The sequence below is a fragment of the Fukomys damarensis genome, unplaced genomic scaffold (assembly GCF_012274545.1).
Source record: "Fukomys damarensis isolate Sample0158 unplaced genomic scaffold, DMR_v1.0_HiC HiC_scaffold_27, whole genome shotgun sequence".
Taxonomy (NCBI): domain Eukaryota; kingdom Metazoa; phylum Chordata; class Mammalia; order Rodentia; family Bathyergidae; genus Fukomys; species Fukomys damarensis.
The window spans coordinates 2892982-2911392 of record NW_022900939.1 but is presented as its reverse complement, the minus strand read 5'-3'; the positions used below and the strand labels follow the sequence as shown (position 1 = coordinate 2911392).

The 18411-nt window shown below is 41.7% G+C and overlaps 2 protein-coding genes across 2 annotated transcripts; both read right to left on the bottom strand.

Moving 5' to 3' along the window:
- Nucleotides 1-6939: 6939 nt before the first annotated feature.
- On the bottom strand, nt 6940-7884 carry LOC104851208 (olfactory receptor 5B2). The gene has a single exon (XM_010608382.1). It carries the CDS (start codon nt 7882-7884, stop codon nt 6940-6942), a length of 945 nt encoding a protein of 314 aa, XP_010606684.1.
- A 7807-nt stretch (nt 7885-15691) lies between these two features.
- LOC104851206 (olfactory receptor 5B2) lies at nt 15692-16636 on the bottom strand. The gene has a single exon (XM_010608381.1). The coding sequence runs from the start codon at nt 16634-16636 to the stop codon at nt 15692-15694; it is 945 nt and encodes a 314-aa protein (XP_010606683.1).
- Nucleotides 16637-18411: the final 1775 nt, after the last annotated feature.

Sequence of the window (18411 nt, the reverse complement as noted above, 5' to 3'; positions counted from 1 at the left end):
ATTTGCTACCTTGAAAAATTTCTCTTAACCTAAGTTCTTTGAATTTAATTTTTATGAATGAGTAAAATAAAAATTTCCCCCATAAAAGTTATGGAGTATTTGAAGCAAACAATAGAGTTACACTCATCATTGGGATCTTGTACCGTCCCATGATACGTCTTGGTTCTTGTTATTTCCCCATTTCCCTGCCTTCCCTTCACCCCATTCAGCCTTCCCTGTTTACAAAAACTTTCTGTCCATTTTTTCTTTTTTCACACTTGTAAAATCTTATTTCCTTTCCCCTCCCCTTCCCACTTCTCCTTTAGCCATCTTCTTCCTATTTCACACTCTCAATTATACCATTTGAACCTTATTTACACTTTTAGTTTTTCACACCAGAGAAACTATTTGGTATTTACTCGTGTGTACTATTCATTTCACTTCAGAGTGTAGCCTCAGTGCATCCAAGAAGAAAATAAATTTCACTGGGCACTTGGGGCTGACCCAAGATAGTATTTTGAAGGTTGAGTGAGACAGCACGTGAGAACAGCATGATGCGTGTGTTCAGTGTCGTCCTGATGATGGTCGCTCTAATGTCATCAGGATGAAGGATGGGCTCTGTGTCGGTACAGGAAGATAGGTCTCCAAACACTGGTCCCTGGGATGGGTGAGTTTGTAGTCTGGTATTTCATGTTTTAATTTAATTTTGTTTCACATTCTACAGCCTTCAAATCTTTTGCTTTCTTTGGGATTTCTCAGCCTGTTTTTTCTCTCCTAGATGAGTGGCTCTGTCCCATATCGTGCTGAGAACCCTAGGAGCCCAGAGTCCACTTTTGCTGGACTTCTGTACAACACACATTTCACACATTGTAGTTCATGTTCAAAGAATCTGCTCGTTTCTGAGACTCCTCTAAGTGCTGTTATTGTCACTAGTTTTCTGCATCATGGATGCAGAGGGTTGAGTGTTCAGGGCCCCAGAGCTGTACCTTAGCCTGCAGACTGCCTGTCCACTTCCTGATAACCACTTGTGATCCCTCATCTTCCTCCTCATCCCTCCTCATATAGCCATACGGTAAACTCTACAGTATTTGTGTTTGCCAGCATGTCACCTACTAAGTAATGTGATCTACAGGTGTAATTTGTCACTTTATCTTATGATATCTGTTCTCATTTCAGCCACACGAACACACCAGAGTAATCTCACTTCCTCACATCCTCAACGTAGTCATTCTTTGTGGTTCCTTTCTTCTCATCTCAGGCAATATAATCATGGGATTTGAGGGGCAGAACGTGCACATGTTTCTGGACCATGGTAAAGGTTGCTATTCTGAGTACAAATATGAAGTATACAATACCTTGTCAAGATCACATATCTTAAATGAGTTTATCTCCTAAACCATATTTCCTGAAGTAACTAACAGAATCACCTTTATGCTTGTGAGCTAGTTTTTCTCATAGATGCTGGGTAGACACAGAGACAGACAGACAGAGAGATATCAGAGGAGAGAGGGAGAGGGAATTTGTGTTCATATATACATCTCACTTACTGTGAAGAAAGTGGAGAACTGGGGAATTATATGAATTTCTTAGATTCTATACCAGAAATCCAAGATTCCAAATTTCATCTAACTTATTCCAAAGTTACTGTCTTTGATCACTGCAGTGCTATATTTTCTTGATAAAAAGGAATGAAAAAGTTATCATATGAGGAAATAACAGTGACAATGAACTTATGATCTTCTTAGTAGATTCCTACTAATGCTTCTAGAGTCAGTAGAAGGACTGTATTGTCACACTGTTTTTGCAAGCTACCCCTTCAGTGACAAAGTAACATACAGTGAAAAGGATGAGTTTACCTTCCACTCAATCACAACATCACCTGCCTTGGGTTTTTGCCGTTCTGTTAAGGAAATCAACAGGAAAGGTACTACATACAGCAGCATTGCCCTCTCTGCCAGTTAAAATGTTTTCGCACTTGAATATTGCACCCATGTCTGTGCCTTTATTTTTGAAGTTAGAACCCAGGGCATCACACTTGCTAGGCAGTCATCCTACCACTGATCTACATCCCTCCTTCCAAGGTATCTAAGTCTTCTAATGTGGTGTCAGGGTAGAACCTCGGGCTTCGCACACAGTAGGCAAATGTTTTGCCACTGAGCTGCACTCCCAGCATCTCCAAGTCAAAGTTTCAGAAAAAGCAACTGAGTCATCAACTATGACCTAAACAAATCGAGATACACTGTAGACACCCCATCATTTCCAATTCCCTTGTGTTTTTAAATTAGAAGTGTTTGGTAAGTAGAGAAGCTTACCTGGCCTTAGAAAAGAGGGAAAGGCAATCTTGAATTATGAGTCAGAAGTTAGAAATTCACTCTTGGAAAGATGTGGAAGTGATGCTGGAGTAATTTTCTCTCACGTCCTTCTGAACAAGGGATCCATCTTCTTTGACTCATGTAGAGATGGAAAAAGAATTATGACAGGGAACTGGAGCACAGGTTTAGGTCTTGCATGTACCCTGGGTTTTTCCATGTCCTTGGCAATTATTTAGTTTTTGCAGGGCATAGTCTCCTCATTTGTGGCAGAGAAATAGCAAAGTTCACTCAACCAAAACTCCTCAAAGCTTTGTTTGTGACGAGCAATTGAGATGTGTCTACAAAGATTTTAGTAAAGTCTTATATATATATATAGCATGAAACAAGAATCCTTGAAAATGCTCAGTCTGGTGAGATGTGTCCTAAAAATATTACCGTTCTCTTGGATAAATTGTGACAAGGGAGGTGTGATTTGAGACTTAGCACATGACAATGTCATGTGGGACCATGATATGATGTTAGACTTGAGCAAATGGAAATGAGGAGGCAGCTGTGCAAACATGGCCCTCTCTGGGGATGCGGACTCCCTCTGAGGAAGCCCATTGCTCCTCGTCACTCTTACCTGGTGGAGAAGCAATGAAACTGCACACAGCAATGCCCTTTTTATGTTGAGTAACACATACATGTGTTTGTATTTATTTCCCCCAACTTTGTTACGATGTCATTAAGTGTATAAACAGTGTGCTTAACTAATTTTCATTCAGTGTTTTATTGATATTTATAACATTCACTTCATATTTATTTTTTTGTATCATGTTCATATTCATTTCACTTTTTCCCTTCTACTATATTACTTGTTATTAATAACCCATACATTCAATATTTTGTTGATATTTCTAATATACCCTACATATTTATTTTTTTGCTATCATGTTCATATTCATTTCACTGGTTTACTTTCTACTATATTATGTGTTATTAAAAATCCATAGATAATGCCATTTTAGGAAATTAAAAAATAAAATTTGTATTTCCTTTGTTGTGTTTACTTTAAACTGAGAGATGTGACACAGGTATCAGAGACTTGGGATCTGAGCACGAATTAATACCACTAAGTCAATCTGAGCATGTGACTACTGTCTCCAGGCTGATGGATTCATCTCCCCCTGCATATCCCACTGTGTTGCACCATCTGTACTCTGACTTGCTCTGTCCACATACCGGCCCATAGATGAAGGAAAAAAGAAGGAAGAGGTCACATGTCTTAGATTTAGGACTAGAGTTTGATGTAAGCGTGTGCTTAGGTCACATGTAGGGCATTTAACTCATCTGATGTTAGCAGCAGAAATGACAGAAGTAAAGTAAAAAGTGTCCAATTCCTCCCCTCTCAGGTACTGTAAGGTAAAAGTCTGTTTTACACATTATCCTTATAAAGAACACTTTAATAGCAAAAACCTTACGTAATGTCCCAATGTACGATAACTTCTTCACTTTGCTCTCTATAGTTCAGAAATTACCAGTGACAGAGGCATCTAATCTCACTCAAAAGTTTTGTAAATGAAAAACATTGTTAGTTTTGCTGAACAAAAATGCTCCCTTCTACCTGGCTAGAATAGATAACAAAATGAAATTTAAAGGTATCCTCTGCTAACAAAGAAGTGTTACATCTGGGTTGAAATTCAACTGTCTCCCCACCATGTTTTGAATATCAGCTTTGTGAACTGTGAAATTGCAATGTAACCACGTGAATGAGATCACGGCTCTAAAACCCTAGGAAAGGGGGAGTTGGAGCCCAGTGCTGTATTTGTCAGGGCACGGCCATTAGGTGTGATCGATCCCCATCGATGGAGTAAACGTTTGTTATTTTCCGTGCATTCTGCTGCCTCTCTGTGTGTCCCTTGTCAGTTCCTCCCATAAGAATCCCAGTGTTTTCCGGAGCACTGAGCAAAGTTCTCGTAGACATAACGTATCTCCTAGTAAATCCTCCCTCCCTGCTCTGAGCCATCCTTCCCTTCTCTGACCCAGCTCCCCACACATCAGCAGTGTTTTCTGTTTGACACTCACAGCACTGAGTGCAGTCACCTCCCATCACGCACTCTCAGTGTGTTTCTGGCTCTCGGACCTAACACCTTGGGCCTCTCCTCTCCACGGGTGGGTCCTGTGCTCCTTACCTGGGGGATTTCGCTGGAGGGAAGGTGCTGCGCATAGGAAAGAACAAAGCCACCTCCATTCCTCCTCTCAGATTCCCAGAGAGATAATTCTTGTTTCAACAGAGGCCCTCTCCGGACCCCTTTCTCTGTTGTCCTAGAGAGTAAACCACCATGGACCATTTGTGTCTATCTGAAAATTCCTTGATGTTGCCCTCAGATATCACCGGCACTTCATCTGGGTGTAAAAATATCTCTTCAAAACAAGATATTACATATATTCAAGTTTTCATTCATTTATATGTATAATTTGTATTTACTTTTTCCTATTTTGTTTCCATCTGGCCTTCTCAATGTGTTCTGCCTATTTCTTAATTTGTCTTTACTTTTCCCCAGCTCTTTCCTTTCTAAGCTTTCTTGTGAATATTTTGAAGTATCCACCTGCATATGTTGATTCTAAATGGGATTTTGTCAGGTCTAACATTTACCCTATTTATTAACATCAAAGGGTTTATAGAAAGGTTAATGTATATTTTATTTTCATAATTTCTCATTGATTTCCTTTTCTTATTTCCCAATTTATGGTGTTCATTAAGAGCGATGTGCTGTGTTTTTGTTCATTTCCAGCTCTTCCATTAATTTTAGATGGTCTCTTGACTGATGAAAAGCCATCCAGCCAAGGCTAAGCATTGTATTTGGGTATCTGTGAGGTTGATTCAGAAGAGGTGAGCATGGGAATTGTCAGAGAGTAGCTTTCACCCTCAGTAAAGGCAGCTGGGGCCTTGCAGTCCACTGAGGCAGAGGAAGGGGACTGTGCTCCGAATGTTTGAGCAGGACGCGTATGTGCTCCTGTCCTGGGAGATGAGCACTCCTGGTCTTCGGCTCTCAGCCCTGGCCTGGAAATTACCCCCATGGCTGTCCTGGTTGTGAGGGCTCTGGCTGTAAACGGAAGCCCTGCCACCAGCTCTACTGGGCCCCTAACTTGCAAATCGGAATTGTGAGAGTTCTCAGGCTCTGTAATGTGATGCTCCACTCCAGCATAACAAACCTCTTCCTGCCTATCTCTGCCTATCCTGGTAGTTCTTTTACTCTGCAGAGTCCTAACCACTATCCACAGTTGTAAAATTCTGAGTGTCAGTTGGTTTGTTTTCCCATGTGCATCTGGAGTGGACTGTGAAGCTTAATGTAGGGCACAGCGATAGCTCAGGTCTGCTGAGTGGAAAGTCACTGTAAAGGTGACCAGAGAAAGACGCTCTAACGGCACCACGGAAGTGAGGACCTGAATAGTGTAAGGAGATCGCGTCCACGGGATTACTTGATGTGGTGAAGAAACCGCAAGGAAGTCAGTGAAAATAAAGTGAGTAAACAACGGGAGAATAGGAGAGGATAAAGAAAGTAAAAGAAGATAAAGAAGTAACACAGGTGAAAAGGAGGGACGTTAAAATCCACAAAGCACTTTCAGAAGGAAACCGAAAAGCCTCACTGAGATTTCAGTTTATTTTATTGTTTGAAATTGAGTTTATTGGTACTTTTTGCGTGTACAGTACAGCTACATTCGTCATTGGGAACTTCTACCTTTACATGACAGGTCTTGGTTCTCATTTTCCCCCCTACCCCTGCCCTTCCTTCATCCCCTCCTCCCTTCCCTGTTTACAGAAACGTTTCCATTTTTTAACATGAGACTTGATAGATAGGAATACATCACAAAGTGTTTTAGTTTCCCCCTACTTTTCTGGAACTCTATTGTTGAAATTGTAAAGCAGAATGTGTTTCTTCTGTGAAATGTTTCAATCAAGTCCAAAGTACTAGGTGGGATTTTTTTCTTTCTTTGGTAGCAGGAATCATACTCAGGATCTTCCACTTGCCAGCCAGGCACAGCGACACTGAGTTACATCTCCAGTCGAAGACCAAAAATATTAATTCATTTAATTCTGTATTTCTACATGTCCCCATATGATGAGCCAATAAAAAAGAAAAACCAGTGCACCACTTTTATTGTTGAATTAAGACTCAAATACTCCAGTTAACTCAAAGAATAAAGAGTAGGAAACTTAGTTAAATTACTCGTACCTCACTCACTGACTGAATTGTTTTCTAAATAAAAATTAGCCACTTTCCCCTTCTGTCTGGCCAAATTCCCACCTTCATTTGCATGTGACCACATGGATATAGTTTGGAGCACATGATGTGCACATGGATTCCCCTCTTTTACATGTCTGTGTCTACTGTTTGTGGTGGAGACAATGCATGAAGTGTGTGAGTCAATAAAACGCCCTCTAAAAGGTTTTTTATAAGCAGGAACCAAAATCACTCACGGTTCCACATATCTTTTCATTCCCTTGTTATATTTCTGGAGACATTTCCATGTCACAGGACAGTAGCCTCGGAAGTGTAAGCGTGTCGCTTTAGGGCACAACTTTTGCCTGAGCCTTCAAATGAGATTCAGTAGATGAAGATGACGTGACATTCGCGTTTATAGGTCCCTGTTGTCTCCTCCAAAGTCAAAGTGAAAATGCTAAAGACAATTTTGCCTGTGCAATAACTTTCTTGAATGCACTCTTGACGTCCTTGTTCCTCAGGCTGTAGACCAGTGGGTTCAGCATGGGGATCAGCATGGTGTAGAACACCGACGCCATCTTGTCTGTGTCCATGGAGTGACTGGAGCTGGGCTGCAGGTACATGAAGATGGCCGTCCCATAGAAGATGGAGACGGCAGTGAGGTGGGAGGCACAGGTGGACAGAGCCTTCTTGTATCCCTCACCTGAGTGCATCTTTGAAATGGTGATGAATATAAGCAGATAGGAAACTAAAATTACAGCTAATGCAAATATAAGATGAAAGCTTGAAATGGAAAGAAGAATGAGCTCATTAATGTGTTTATCAGAACAAGCCAGAGTCATGACTGCTGGAATATCACAGAAGAAGTGATGGACCACATTGGTCGCACAGAAAGGGAGGCAGAAGATGTCTGCAATCTCAACAATACCAGTCAGAAGACTGGAGGTGTAACAGGCGAAGGCCAGACAGGCACACATCTTGCTTGTCATGATCACAGGGTACTGCAGGGGCTTACACACCGCTGCAAAGCGATCAAAGGCCATGGAAGCCAGGAGGTAATTCTCCATATTTGCAAAGAATATGAAGAAGAACATCTGAGCAGCACAGGCATAGTGTGAGATAAGTTTGTCGCCAGTGAGCAAACCAGCCAAAACCTTTGGGGTGATCGTTGAAGAGTAGCCGAAGTCCACCAGGGACAGGCTGCTGAGGAAGAAGTACATGGGGGTGTGCAGCCGGGGGTCCAGCAGGATCACCAAGGTCATCCCCAGGTTCCCAGCCAGAGTGAGGAGGTAGACGAGCAGGAACACGGCGAAGAGGGGCAGCTGCAGCTCTGGGGTGCTGGTGAGTCCCAGCAGGATGAACGCACTCGCCTCTGTGGTGTTCTTCATAGATGGCTGTGTAGGATCACAGTGCACTCTGCGGCAGAAAGAGATGAAGGAGCAGCAAGAGGAGCCATAGTAAGGTACCTACCCGTTAAAGTGCATGAGGCATCATTTGTTATGAGAAAATCTGGTCTTCTACATTCTCCTGATCTAAGGTTTGGTTTGAGCAAAAACTGGTGGAGGACCAATCTCTATCTTCATTGTTTTGAAGCTGAGGGGTTCATGGTTTGTCTCTCCTGCTTATGAATTTTGCATATGAGCAAACTGAGACACAGTAGTAGGATAGGAAGTCATCCAGGGTCACGTGCCTGGAAGAAGTCTCCCTGCCAAGGAAGATTCAGCCTCACACCTCACATGGCTGTAACGGTCCCTTGGCTGGCTTCAGTGTCATTTCATACTCACCAGTCTCCTTAGGGTTTGCTGATGCCCACTTTCACCATGACGTAAGTTGATAGCAAAGTGATTGAATGTATTCAAGAATATGTGAGAATTTGTAGATAGAGCTTAGTTTGGGAGAAGGTGATTTCCAATCAAAATACCAGTAATGCATTGGATGTCATTCTAAGTTTACTTAACTTAGCTTTAATCAGTATTTCTTTTCTACTAAGCATTGTGCAAAAGTTTCCTTAGAAGACAGATTTACAGATAAATGCAGAGTGGGTACAGTGTGTTGAATAGAGCATTAGAGTCATGGGAAATCCACAGACAAGTTGAACATAATTTGAAGCCTTGTTTACAATGTCTAGGGCTTGTGTAAGGGGTGGATTTACATAAGTATGTAACTCTTACTATTTGCTGCTAGATTGGAACGTTGCTCTTAACCTTGCTTCTTTGAATTAAATTTTGATGCATGCTTAAACTAAAAATTTACTTCATTAAGTTGTGGAACGTTTGAAGCAAACAGTAGTTACCTTCATCATTGGGATCTTGTACCGTTCCATGATACGTCTTGGTTCTTGTTGTTTCCCCATTCCGCTGCCCTCCCTTCACCCCATTCAGACTTCACTATTTACAAAGACTTTCTTTCCATTTTTTCCTTTTTTTACGTTTTTAAAATCTTATTTCCTTTCCTCTCCCCTCTCTACTTCCCCTTTACCATTTTATTCCTATATCACACTCTCAATTATACCATTTGAGCCTCATTTACACTTTTAGTTTTCACACCAGAGAAGCTATTTGGTATGTACTCAACGGTGTCCTATTCATTTTAGTTTAGAGCATAGCCTCAGTGCCTCCAAGAGGAAAGTAAATTTCACTGGGCACTTTGGGGCTGACTCCAAGATAGTGTTTTGAAAGTTAAGTGAGACAGCACGTGAGAACAGCATGAAGTGTGTGTTTAGTGTCGTCCTGACGATGGTCGCTCTAATGTCATCAGGATGAGGAATGGGCTCTGTGTCGGTACAGGAAGATAGGATTCCAAACACTGGGCCCTGGGATGCGTGAGTTTGTAGTCTGGTAATTCATCTTTTAATTTAATTTTTTTCACATGCTATTGCCCTCAAATATTTTCTTTCTTTGGGATTTCTCAGTCTGCTTTTTCTCTCCCAGATGAGTGGCTGTGTCCAGTATTGTGCTGAGAACCCTAGGAGCCCAGAGTCCACTTTTTCTGGACTTCTGTACAACATACATTTCACACTTTGTAGTTCATGTTCAAAGAATCTGCTCGTTTCTTAGACTCCTCTCACTGCCATTCTTGTCAGGAGTTTTCTGCATCACAGATGCAGAGATGCACAGGGTTGAGTGTTCAGGGCCTGAGAGTTGTACCTTAGCCTGCAGACTGCCTGCCCACTTCCTGATAACCGCTTGTGATCCCTCATCTTCCTCCTCATCCCTCCTCATATAGCCATACGGTAAACTCTACAGTATTTGTGTTTGCCAGCGTGTCACCTACTAAGTAATGTGATCTACAGTTGTAATTTGCCACTTTATCTTATGATATCTTTTCTCATTTCAGCCACGTGAACACACCAGAGTAATCTCACTTCCTCACATCCTCAATTTAGTCATTCTTTGCGGTTCCTTTCTTCTCATCTCAGGCAATATAATCATGGGGTTTGAGAGGGCAGAATGTGCACATGTTTCTGGACCATGGTAAAGGTTGCTATTCTGAGTAGAAATATGAAGTATACAGTACCTTGTCAAGATCACATATCCTAAATGAGTTTGTCTCCTAAACCATGTTTCCTGAAGTAACTAACAGAATCACCTTTATGCATGTGAGTTAGTTTGTCTCATAGATGCTGGGTAGACACAGAGACAGACAGACAGAGAGATATCAGAGGAGAGAGGGAGCGAGGGAATTTGTGTTCATATATACATCTCACTTACTGTGAAGAAAATGGAGAACTGGGGAATTATATGAATTTCTTAGATTCTATACCAGAAATCCAAGATTCCAAATTTCATCTAACTTATTCCAAAGTTACTGTCTTTGATCACTGCAGTGCTATATTTTCTTGATAAAAAGGAATGAAAAAGTTATCATGTGAGGAAATAACAGTGACAATGAACTAATGATCTTCTTAGTAGATTCCTACTAATGCTTCTAGAATCAGTAGAAGGACTGTATTGTCACACTGTTTTTGCAAGCTACCCCTTCAGTGACAAAGTAACATACAGTGAAAAGGATGAGTTTACCTTCCACTCTATCACATCATCTCCTGTCTGGGGTTTTTGCCATTCTCTTGAGGAAATCAATGGTAAAGTTAAAGGAACAGAAGCACTGTCCTCTCTGCCGGTTAAAATGTTTTTTGTGTTTGAATGTTGGACCCATGTCAGTGCCTGTATTTTTGAAGATAGAACCCAGGGCATCACACTTGCTAGGCAATCATCCTACCACTGATCTATATCCCTCTGTCCAAGGCATCTATGTTTCCTAATGTGGTGTCAGGGTAGAACCTTGGGCTTTGCACACGGTAGGCAAATGTTGTGCCACTGAGCTGCACTCCCAACATCTCTAAGTCAAAGTTTCAGAAAAAGCAACTGAGTCACAGCTATGACCTAAACAAATGGAGATACACTGTAGACACCCCATCATTTCTAATTCACTTGTGCTTTTAAATTAGAAGTGTTTGTTAAGTAGAGAAGCTTACCATGGTCTTAGAAAAGAGGGAAGGGCAAACTTGAATTATGACTCTGAAATCAGAAAATCATTCTTGGAAAGTTGTGGAAGTGATGCTGGAGAAATTTTCTCTCGTGTCCTTCTGAACAAGGGTTCCATTTTCTTTGACTCATGTAGGGATGGAAAAAGAATTATGGACAGGAATCTGGAACACAGGTCTAGATCTTACATGTACCCTGGGTTTTTCCATGTCCTTGTGAACTATTTTGCTTCCGCAGGCATAGTCTCCTCATTTGTGGCCGAGAAATAGCAAAGTTCACTCTACCAAAACTCCTGAAAGCTTTGTCTGTGAGAAGCAATTGAGATCTGTCTACAAAGACTTCAGTAAAGTCTTATATATATATATAGCATGAAAGAAGAATCCTTGAAAATACTCAGTTTGGTGAGATGTGTGCTGAAAATATTACTGTTCTCTTGGATAAATTGTGACCAAGGGAGGTGTGATTTGAGACTTAGCACATGACTGAAAACTCCTGAAAGCTTTGTCTGTGAGAAGCAATTGAGATCTGTCTACAAAGACTTCAGTAAAGTCTTATATATATATATAGCATGAAAGAAGAATCCTTGAAAATACTCAGTTTGGTGAGATGTGTGCTGAAAATATTACTGTTCTCTTGGATAAATTGTGACCAAGGGAGGTGTGATTTGAGACTTAGCACATGACTGTGTCATGTGGGACCATGATATGATGTTAGACTTGAGCAAATGGAAATGAGGAGGCAGCTGTGCAAACATGGCCCTCTCTGGGGATGTGGACTCCCTCTGAGGAAGCCCATTGCTCCTCGTCACTCTTACCTGGTGGAGAAGCAATGAAACTGAACACAGCAATACCATTTTTATGTTGAGTAAAACATAGATGCATTTGTATTTATTTTCCCCCAACTTTGTTACGATGTCATTAAGTGTATAAACAGTGTGCTTAACTAAATTTCATTCAATGTTTTATTGATATTTATAACATTCACTTCATATTTATTTTTTTCTATCATGTTCATTCATTTCACTTGTTTCCTTTCTACTATATTACTTATTATTACTAATCCTTGGTTCATGCCATTTTAAGAAGTTAAAAATAAAATTTGTATTTCCTTTCTTGTGTTTACTATCAGCTGAGAGATATAACACAGGAGTCAGAGAGGTGGGATCCAATCAACAATAAATACCCTAAGTCAATCTGAGAATGTGACTCGTGTGTGCAGGCAGATGGCTTCATCTCCACTCTGCATACCCCAGTGTGGTGCTGCATGTGTACTGTGACTTGCTCTGTCACATACCAGCCCATGCATGAAGGAAAATAGAAGGAAGAGGTCACATGTCTTAGACTTAGGACCAGATTTTGGTGTAAGTGACTGCTCGTGTTATGTGTTGGGCATGTAATTTCTCTGATGTCAACACCAGGAAATGAAAAATAGAAATTAAAAAAAATGTGTTCAGTTCCGCCCCTCTCAGGTACTGTAAGTTAAAGGTCTGTTTTACACATTATCCTGATAAAGAACACTTTAATAGCAAAAACCTTAGCTAATGTCCCAATGTACGATAACTTCTTCACTTTGCTCTCTATAGTTCAGAAATTACCAGTGACAGAGGCATCTAATCTCACTCAAAAGTTTTGTAAATGAAAAACATTGTTAGTTTTGCTGAACAAAAATGCTCCCTTCTACCTGGCTAGAATAGATAACAAAATGAAATTTAAAGGTATCCTCTGCTAACAAAGTGTCACATCTGGGTTGAAATTCAACTGCCTCCACACCATGTTTTGAATATCAGCTTTGTGAACTGTGAAATTGCAATGTAACCAAGTGAATGAGATCACGGCTCTAAAACCCTAGGAAAGGGGGAGTTGGAGCCCAGTGCTGGATCTATGAGGGCACGGCCATTAGGTGTGATCGACCCCCATCGATGGAGTAAACGTTTGTTATTTTCCGTCCATTCTGCTGCCTCTCTGTGTGCCCCTTGTCAGTTCCTCCCATAAGAATCCCAGTGTTTTCCGGAGCACTGAGCAAACTTCTCGTAGACATAACGCATCTCCTGGTAAATCCTCCCTCCCTGCTCTGAGCCATCCTTCCCTTCTCTGACCCAGCTCCCCGCACATCAGCAGTGTTTTCTGTTTGACACTCACAGCACTGAGTGCAGTCACCTCCCATCACGCACTCTCAGTGTGTTTCTGGCTCCCGGACCTAACACCTTGGGCCTCTCCTCTCCACGGGTGGGTCCTCCCGTGCTCCTTACCTGGGGATTTCGCTGGAGGGAAGGTGCTGCGCATAGGAAAGAACAAAGCCACCTCCACTCTTCCTCTCAGATTCCAGAGAGATACTTTTGGTTCAGCCCAGGCCCTCTGCTGACCTCTTTCTCTGTTGTCCTAGAGAGTAAACCACCTCGGACCATTTGTGTCTATCTGATAATTCCTTGATGTTGCCCTCAGATATCACCTGCACTTCTTCTGGGTGTAAAAATATCTCTTCAAAAGAAGAACTTACATGTCTTCAAATGTTTGTCCATTTATATTTATAGTTTGTATTTATTTTTTCATGCTTTTTTCCATCTGGCCTTCTCAGTGTGTTCTGCCTATTTCTTAGTTTGTCTTTACTTTTCCCCACCTCTTTCCTTTCTAAGCTTTCTAATATTTTGAAGTATCCTCCTGCATATGTTGATTCTAAATGGGATTTTGTCAGGTCTAACCTTTACCCTATTCATCAACATCAAAGAGTTTATAGAAAGGTTAATATATATTTTATTTTCATAATTTCTCATTGATTTCCTTTTCTTATTTCCCAATATATGGTGTTCATTAAGAGCGATGTGCTGTGTTTTAGTTCATTTCCAGCTCTTCTATTTATTTTAGATGGTCTCTTGACTGATGAAAAGCCATCCAGCCCAGGCTAAGCATTGTATTTGGGTATCTGTGAGGTTGATTCAGAAGAGGTGAGCATGGGAATTGTCAGAGAGTAGCTTTCACCCTCAGCGAAGGCAGCTTGGGCCTTGCAGTCCACTGAGGCAGAGGAAGGGGACTGTGCTGCGTGTGTTTGAGCAGGACGCGCATGTGCTCCTGTCCTGGGAGATGAGCACTCCTGGTCCTCAGCTCTCAGCCCTGGCCTGGAAGTTACCCCCGTGGCTGCCCTGGTTTTGACGGCTCTGGCCCTGAACGGAAGCCCTGCAACCAGCTCTGCTTGGCCCCTAACTTGCAGATCGGAAATTGTGAGAGTTCTCAGGCTCTGTAATGTGATGCTCCACTCCAGCATAACAAACCTCTTTCTACCTATCTCTGCCTATCCTGGTAGTTCTTTTACTCTGCAGAGTCCTAACCACTATCCACAGTTGTAAAATTCTGAGTGTCAGTTGGTTTGTTTTCCCATGTGCATCTGGAGTGGACTGTGAAGCTTAATGTAGGGCACAGCGATCGCTCAGGTCTGCTGAGTGGAAAGTCACTGTAAAGGTGACCAGAGAAAGACGCTCTAACAGGGCACCACGGAAGTGAGGACCTGAATAGTGTAAGGAGATCGCGTCCACGGGATTACTTGATGTGGTTAAGAAACCGCAAGGAAGTCAGTGAAAATAAAGTGAGTAAACAATGGGAGAATGGGAGAGGATAAAGAAAGTAAAAGAAGATAAAGAAGTAGCACAAGTCAAAAGGAGGGACGTTAAAATCCACGAAGTACTTTCAGCAGGAAACTGAAAAGCCTCACTGAGATTTCAGTTTGTTATTGTTTAAAATCAAATTTATTGGTACTCTTTGGGTATACAGTACGGTTACATTCGTCATTGGGATCTTGTACCTTTACATGACAGGTCTTGGGTCTCATTTTTCCCCCTACCCCGCCCTCCCTTCACCACTTACTCCCTTCCCTATTTACAAAAACTTTGTTTCTATTTTTTAACATGAGACTTGATAGATAGGAATATATCACAAAGTGGTTTAGTTACCCCCTACTTTTCTGGAAGTCTATTGTTGAAATTTTAAACAGGAACATGTTTGTTTTATAAAATGTTCCTATCAAGTTCAAAGTACTAGGTTTTTTTTTTTGGAACCAGCAGTCATACTCAGGATCTTACACTTGCCAGCCAGGCACAGCAACAGTGAGCTACATCCCCAGCCGAAGACTAAAAATATTAATTCATTTAATTCTGTATTTCTGCATGTCCCCATATGATGATCCCAATAAAAAAGCAAAAGTGCACCACTTTTATTGTTGAATTAAGACTCAAATCCTACTGGTAAAGAATAAACAGTAGGAAACATGATTAAACTGCTTGTACTTTACTCAGTCACTGAAGTATTTTCTAAATAAAAATTAGCCACTTTCCCCTTCTGTCTGGCCAAATTCCCACCTTCATTTGTATGTGACCACATGGATATAGTTTGGAACACAAGATGTGCACATGGATACCCCTCTTTTACATGTCTGTTTCTACTGTTTTGTGGGGGAGACAATGCATGAAGTATGCGAGTCAATAAAATGCTCTCTAAAAGGCCTTTTATAAGCAGGAACAAAAATAACTCACGGTTCCACATATCTTTTCATTCCCTTGTCATATTTCCGAAGACATTTCCACATCTCTGGACAGTAGCCTCTGAAGTGTAAGTGTGTTGCTTTAGGACACATGTTCTACCTGAGCCTTCCAATGAGATTCGGTAGATGAAGATGACATGACATTCGCATTTATAGGTCCCTGTTGTCTCCTCCAAAGTAAAAGTCAAAATGCTAAAGACAATTTTATCTGTGCAATAACTTTCTTGAATGCACCCTTGACCTCCTTGTTCCTCAGGCTGTAGACCAGTGGGTTCAGCATGGGGATCACCATGGTGTAGAACACGGACGCCATCTTGTCTGTGTCCATGGAGTGACTGGAGCTGGGCTGCAGGTACATGAAGATGAGAGTCCCGTAGAAGATGGAGACGGCAGTGAGGTGAGAGACGCAGGTGGACAGAGCCTTCTTGTATCCCTCACCTGAGTGCATCTTTGAAATTGTGGTGAATATAAGCAGATAGGAAACTAAAATAACAGTCAGTCCAAATATAAGATGAAAGCTTGCAATGGAAAGAAGAATGAGCTCATTAATGTGTTTATCAGAACAAGCCAGAGTCATGACTGCTGGAATATCACAGAAGAAGTGATGGACCACATTGGTCGCACAGAAAGGGAGGCAGAAGGTGTCTGCAACCTCAACAACAGCAGTCAGAAAACCAGAGGTGTAACAGGTGAAGGCCAGATGGGCACACATCTTCCTTGTCATGATCACAGGGTAGTTCAGGGGCTTACACACGGCTGCAAAGCGATCAAAGGCCATGACTGCCAGGAGGTAATTGTCCGGTTGCAAAGTTGCAAAGAGTATGAAGAAGAACATCTGAGCAGCACAGGCATAGTGTAAGATAAGTTTGTCGCCAGTGAGCAAACCAGCCAAAACCTTTGGGGTGATCGTTGAAGAGTAGCCGAAGTCCACCAGGGACAGGCTGCTGAGGAAGAAGTACATGGGGGTGTGCAGCCGGGGGTCCAGCAGGATCACCAAGGTCATCCCCAGGTTCCCAACCAGAGTGAGGAGGTAGACGAGCAGGAACACAGTGAAGAGGGGCAGCTGCAGCTCTGGGGTGCTGGTGAGTCCCAGCAGGATGAACGCACTCGCCTCTGTGGTGTTCTTCATAGATGGCTGTGTAGGATCACAGTGCACTCTGCGGCAGAAAGAGATGAAGGAGCAGCAAGATGAGTCAAAATAAGTTATGTACCTGTTCAAATGTGTAAGCATCAGTATGTTATGTAATAAACTGGTCTTCCACAGTCTCCAGATCTAAGGTTTGGTGTGAGCAAAAACTGTTGGAAGAGTAATCTGTACCTTCGTTGTTTTGAAGTGGAGGGGTCTTCATGGTTTGTCTCCCCTGATTATTAATTTTGCACTTGAGCAAACCGAGGCACCGTAGTCGGATAAGAAGTCGTCCAGGGTCACATGCCTGGAAGAAATCTCCCTGCCAAGGAAGATTCAGCCTCACACCTCACATGGCTGTAACGGTCCCTTGTCCTGCTTCACTGTCATTTCATACTCGCCAGTCTCCTTAGGGGTTACTGATGCCCACTTTCACGATGTAAGTTGCTGTCAAAGGGACTGAATTTATTAAAGAGTACATGACCATTTGTAGACAGAGCTTAGTTTGGGAGAAGGTAACTTCCAATCAAAATACTAGAATATGATAACATTCTAAATTTATTTAATTTAGCTTTAATCAGTTTTTCTTTTCTCTGAAGCATTGTGCAAGAGTTATGTTAGAAGAGAGATTCACAGATAAATGCACAGTGGATACAGTGACTTGCATAGAGCATTAGAGTCATAGGACATCAAGAAACACAATTTGAAAATTAAATGCAACCTTGTTTATAGAAGTGAGTCCCCGTTGAAAGGGTGGATTCACATTACTATGTCATCCTTACTATTTGCTAGCTTGAAAAATTGCTCTTAACCTAAGTTCTTTGAATTTAATTTTTATGAATGAGTAAAATAAAAATTTCCCCCATGAAAGTTATGGAATATTTGAAGCAAACAGTAGTTACACTCATCATTGGGATCTTGTACCGTCCCATGATACGTCTTGGTTCTTGTTATTTCCCCATTTCCCTGCCTTCCCTTCACCCCATTCAGCCTTCCCTATTTACAAAGACTTTCTGTCCATTTTTTCCTTTTTTCACATTTTAAAATCTTATTTCCTTTCCCCTCCCCTTCCCACTTCCCCTTTAGCCATTTTCTTCCTATTTCACACTCTCAGTTATACCATTTGAACCTTATTTACACTTTTAGTTTTTCACACCAGAGAAACTATTTGGTATTTACTCGTGTGTCCTATTCATTTCACTTCAGAGTGTAGCCTCAGTGCATCCAAGAAGAAAATAAATTTCACTGGGCACTTGGGGCTGACCCAAGATAGTATTTTGAAGGTTGAGTGAGACAGCACGTGAGGACAGCATGATGCGTGTGTTCAGTGTCGTCCTGATGATGGTCGCTCTAATGTCATCAGGATGAGGGATGGGCTCTGTGTCGGTACAGGAAGATTGGTCTCCAAACACTGGGCCCTGGGATGGGTGAGTTTGTAGTCTGGTAATTCGTCTCTTAATTTAATTTTTTTTCACATGTTACAGCCTTCAAATCTTTTGTTTTCTTTGGGATATGTCAGTGTGTTTTTTCTCTCCCAGATGAGTGGCTGTGTCCAGTATCGTGCTGAGAACCCTAGGAGCTCAGAGTCCACTTTTGCTGGACTTCTGTACAACACACATTTCACACATTGTAGTTTATGTTCAAAGAATGTGCTGGTGTCTTAGATTTGTCTCACTGCTGTTATAGACAGTAGTTTGCTGCATCATTGATGCGGAGGTTGAGTGTTCAGGGCCCGAGAGTTGTACCTTAGCCTGCAGACTGCCTGTCCACTTCCTGAT

Coding starts and splice junctions, on each gene's coding strand:
- LOC104851206 (XM_010608381.1), bottom strand. CDS start 16,636: ATGAAGAACACCACAGAGGCGAGTGCGTTCATCCTGCTGGGACTCACC.
- LOC104851208 (XM_010608382.1), bottom strand. CDS start 7,884: ATGAAGAACACCACAGAGGCGAGTGCGTTCATCCTGCTGGGACTCACC.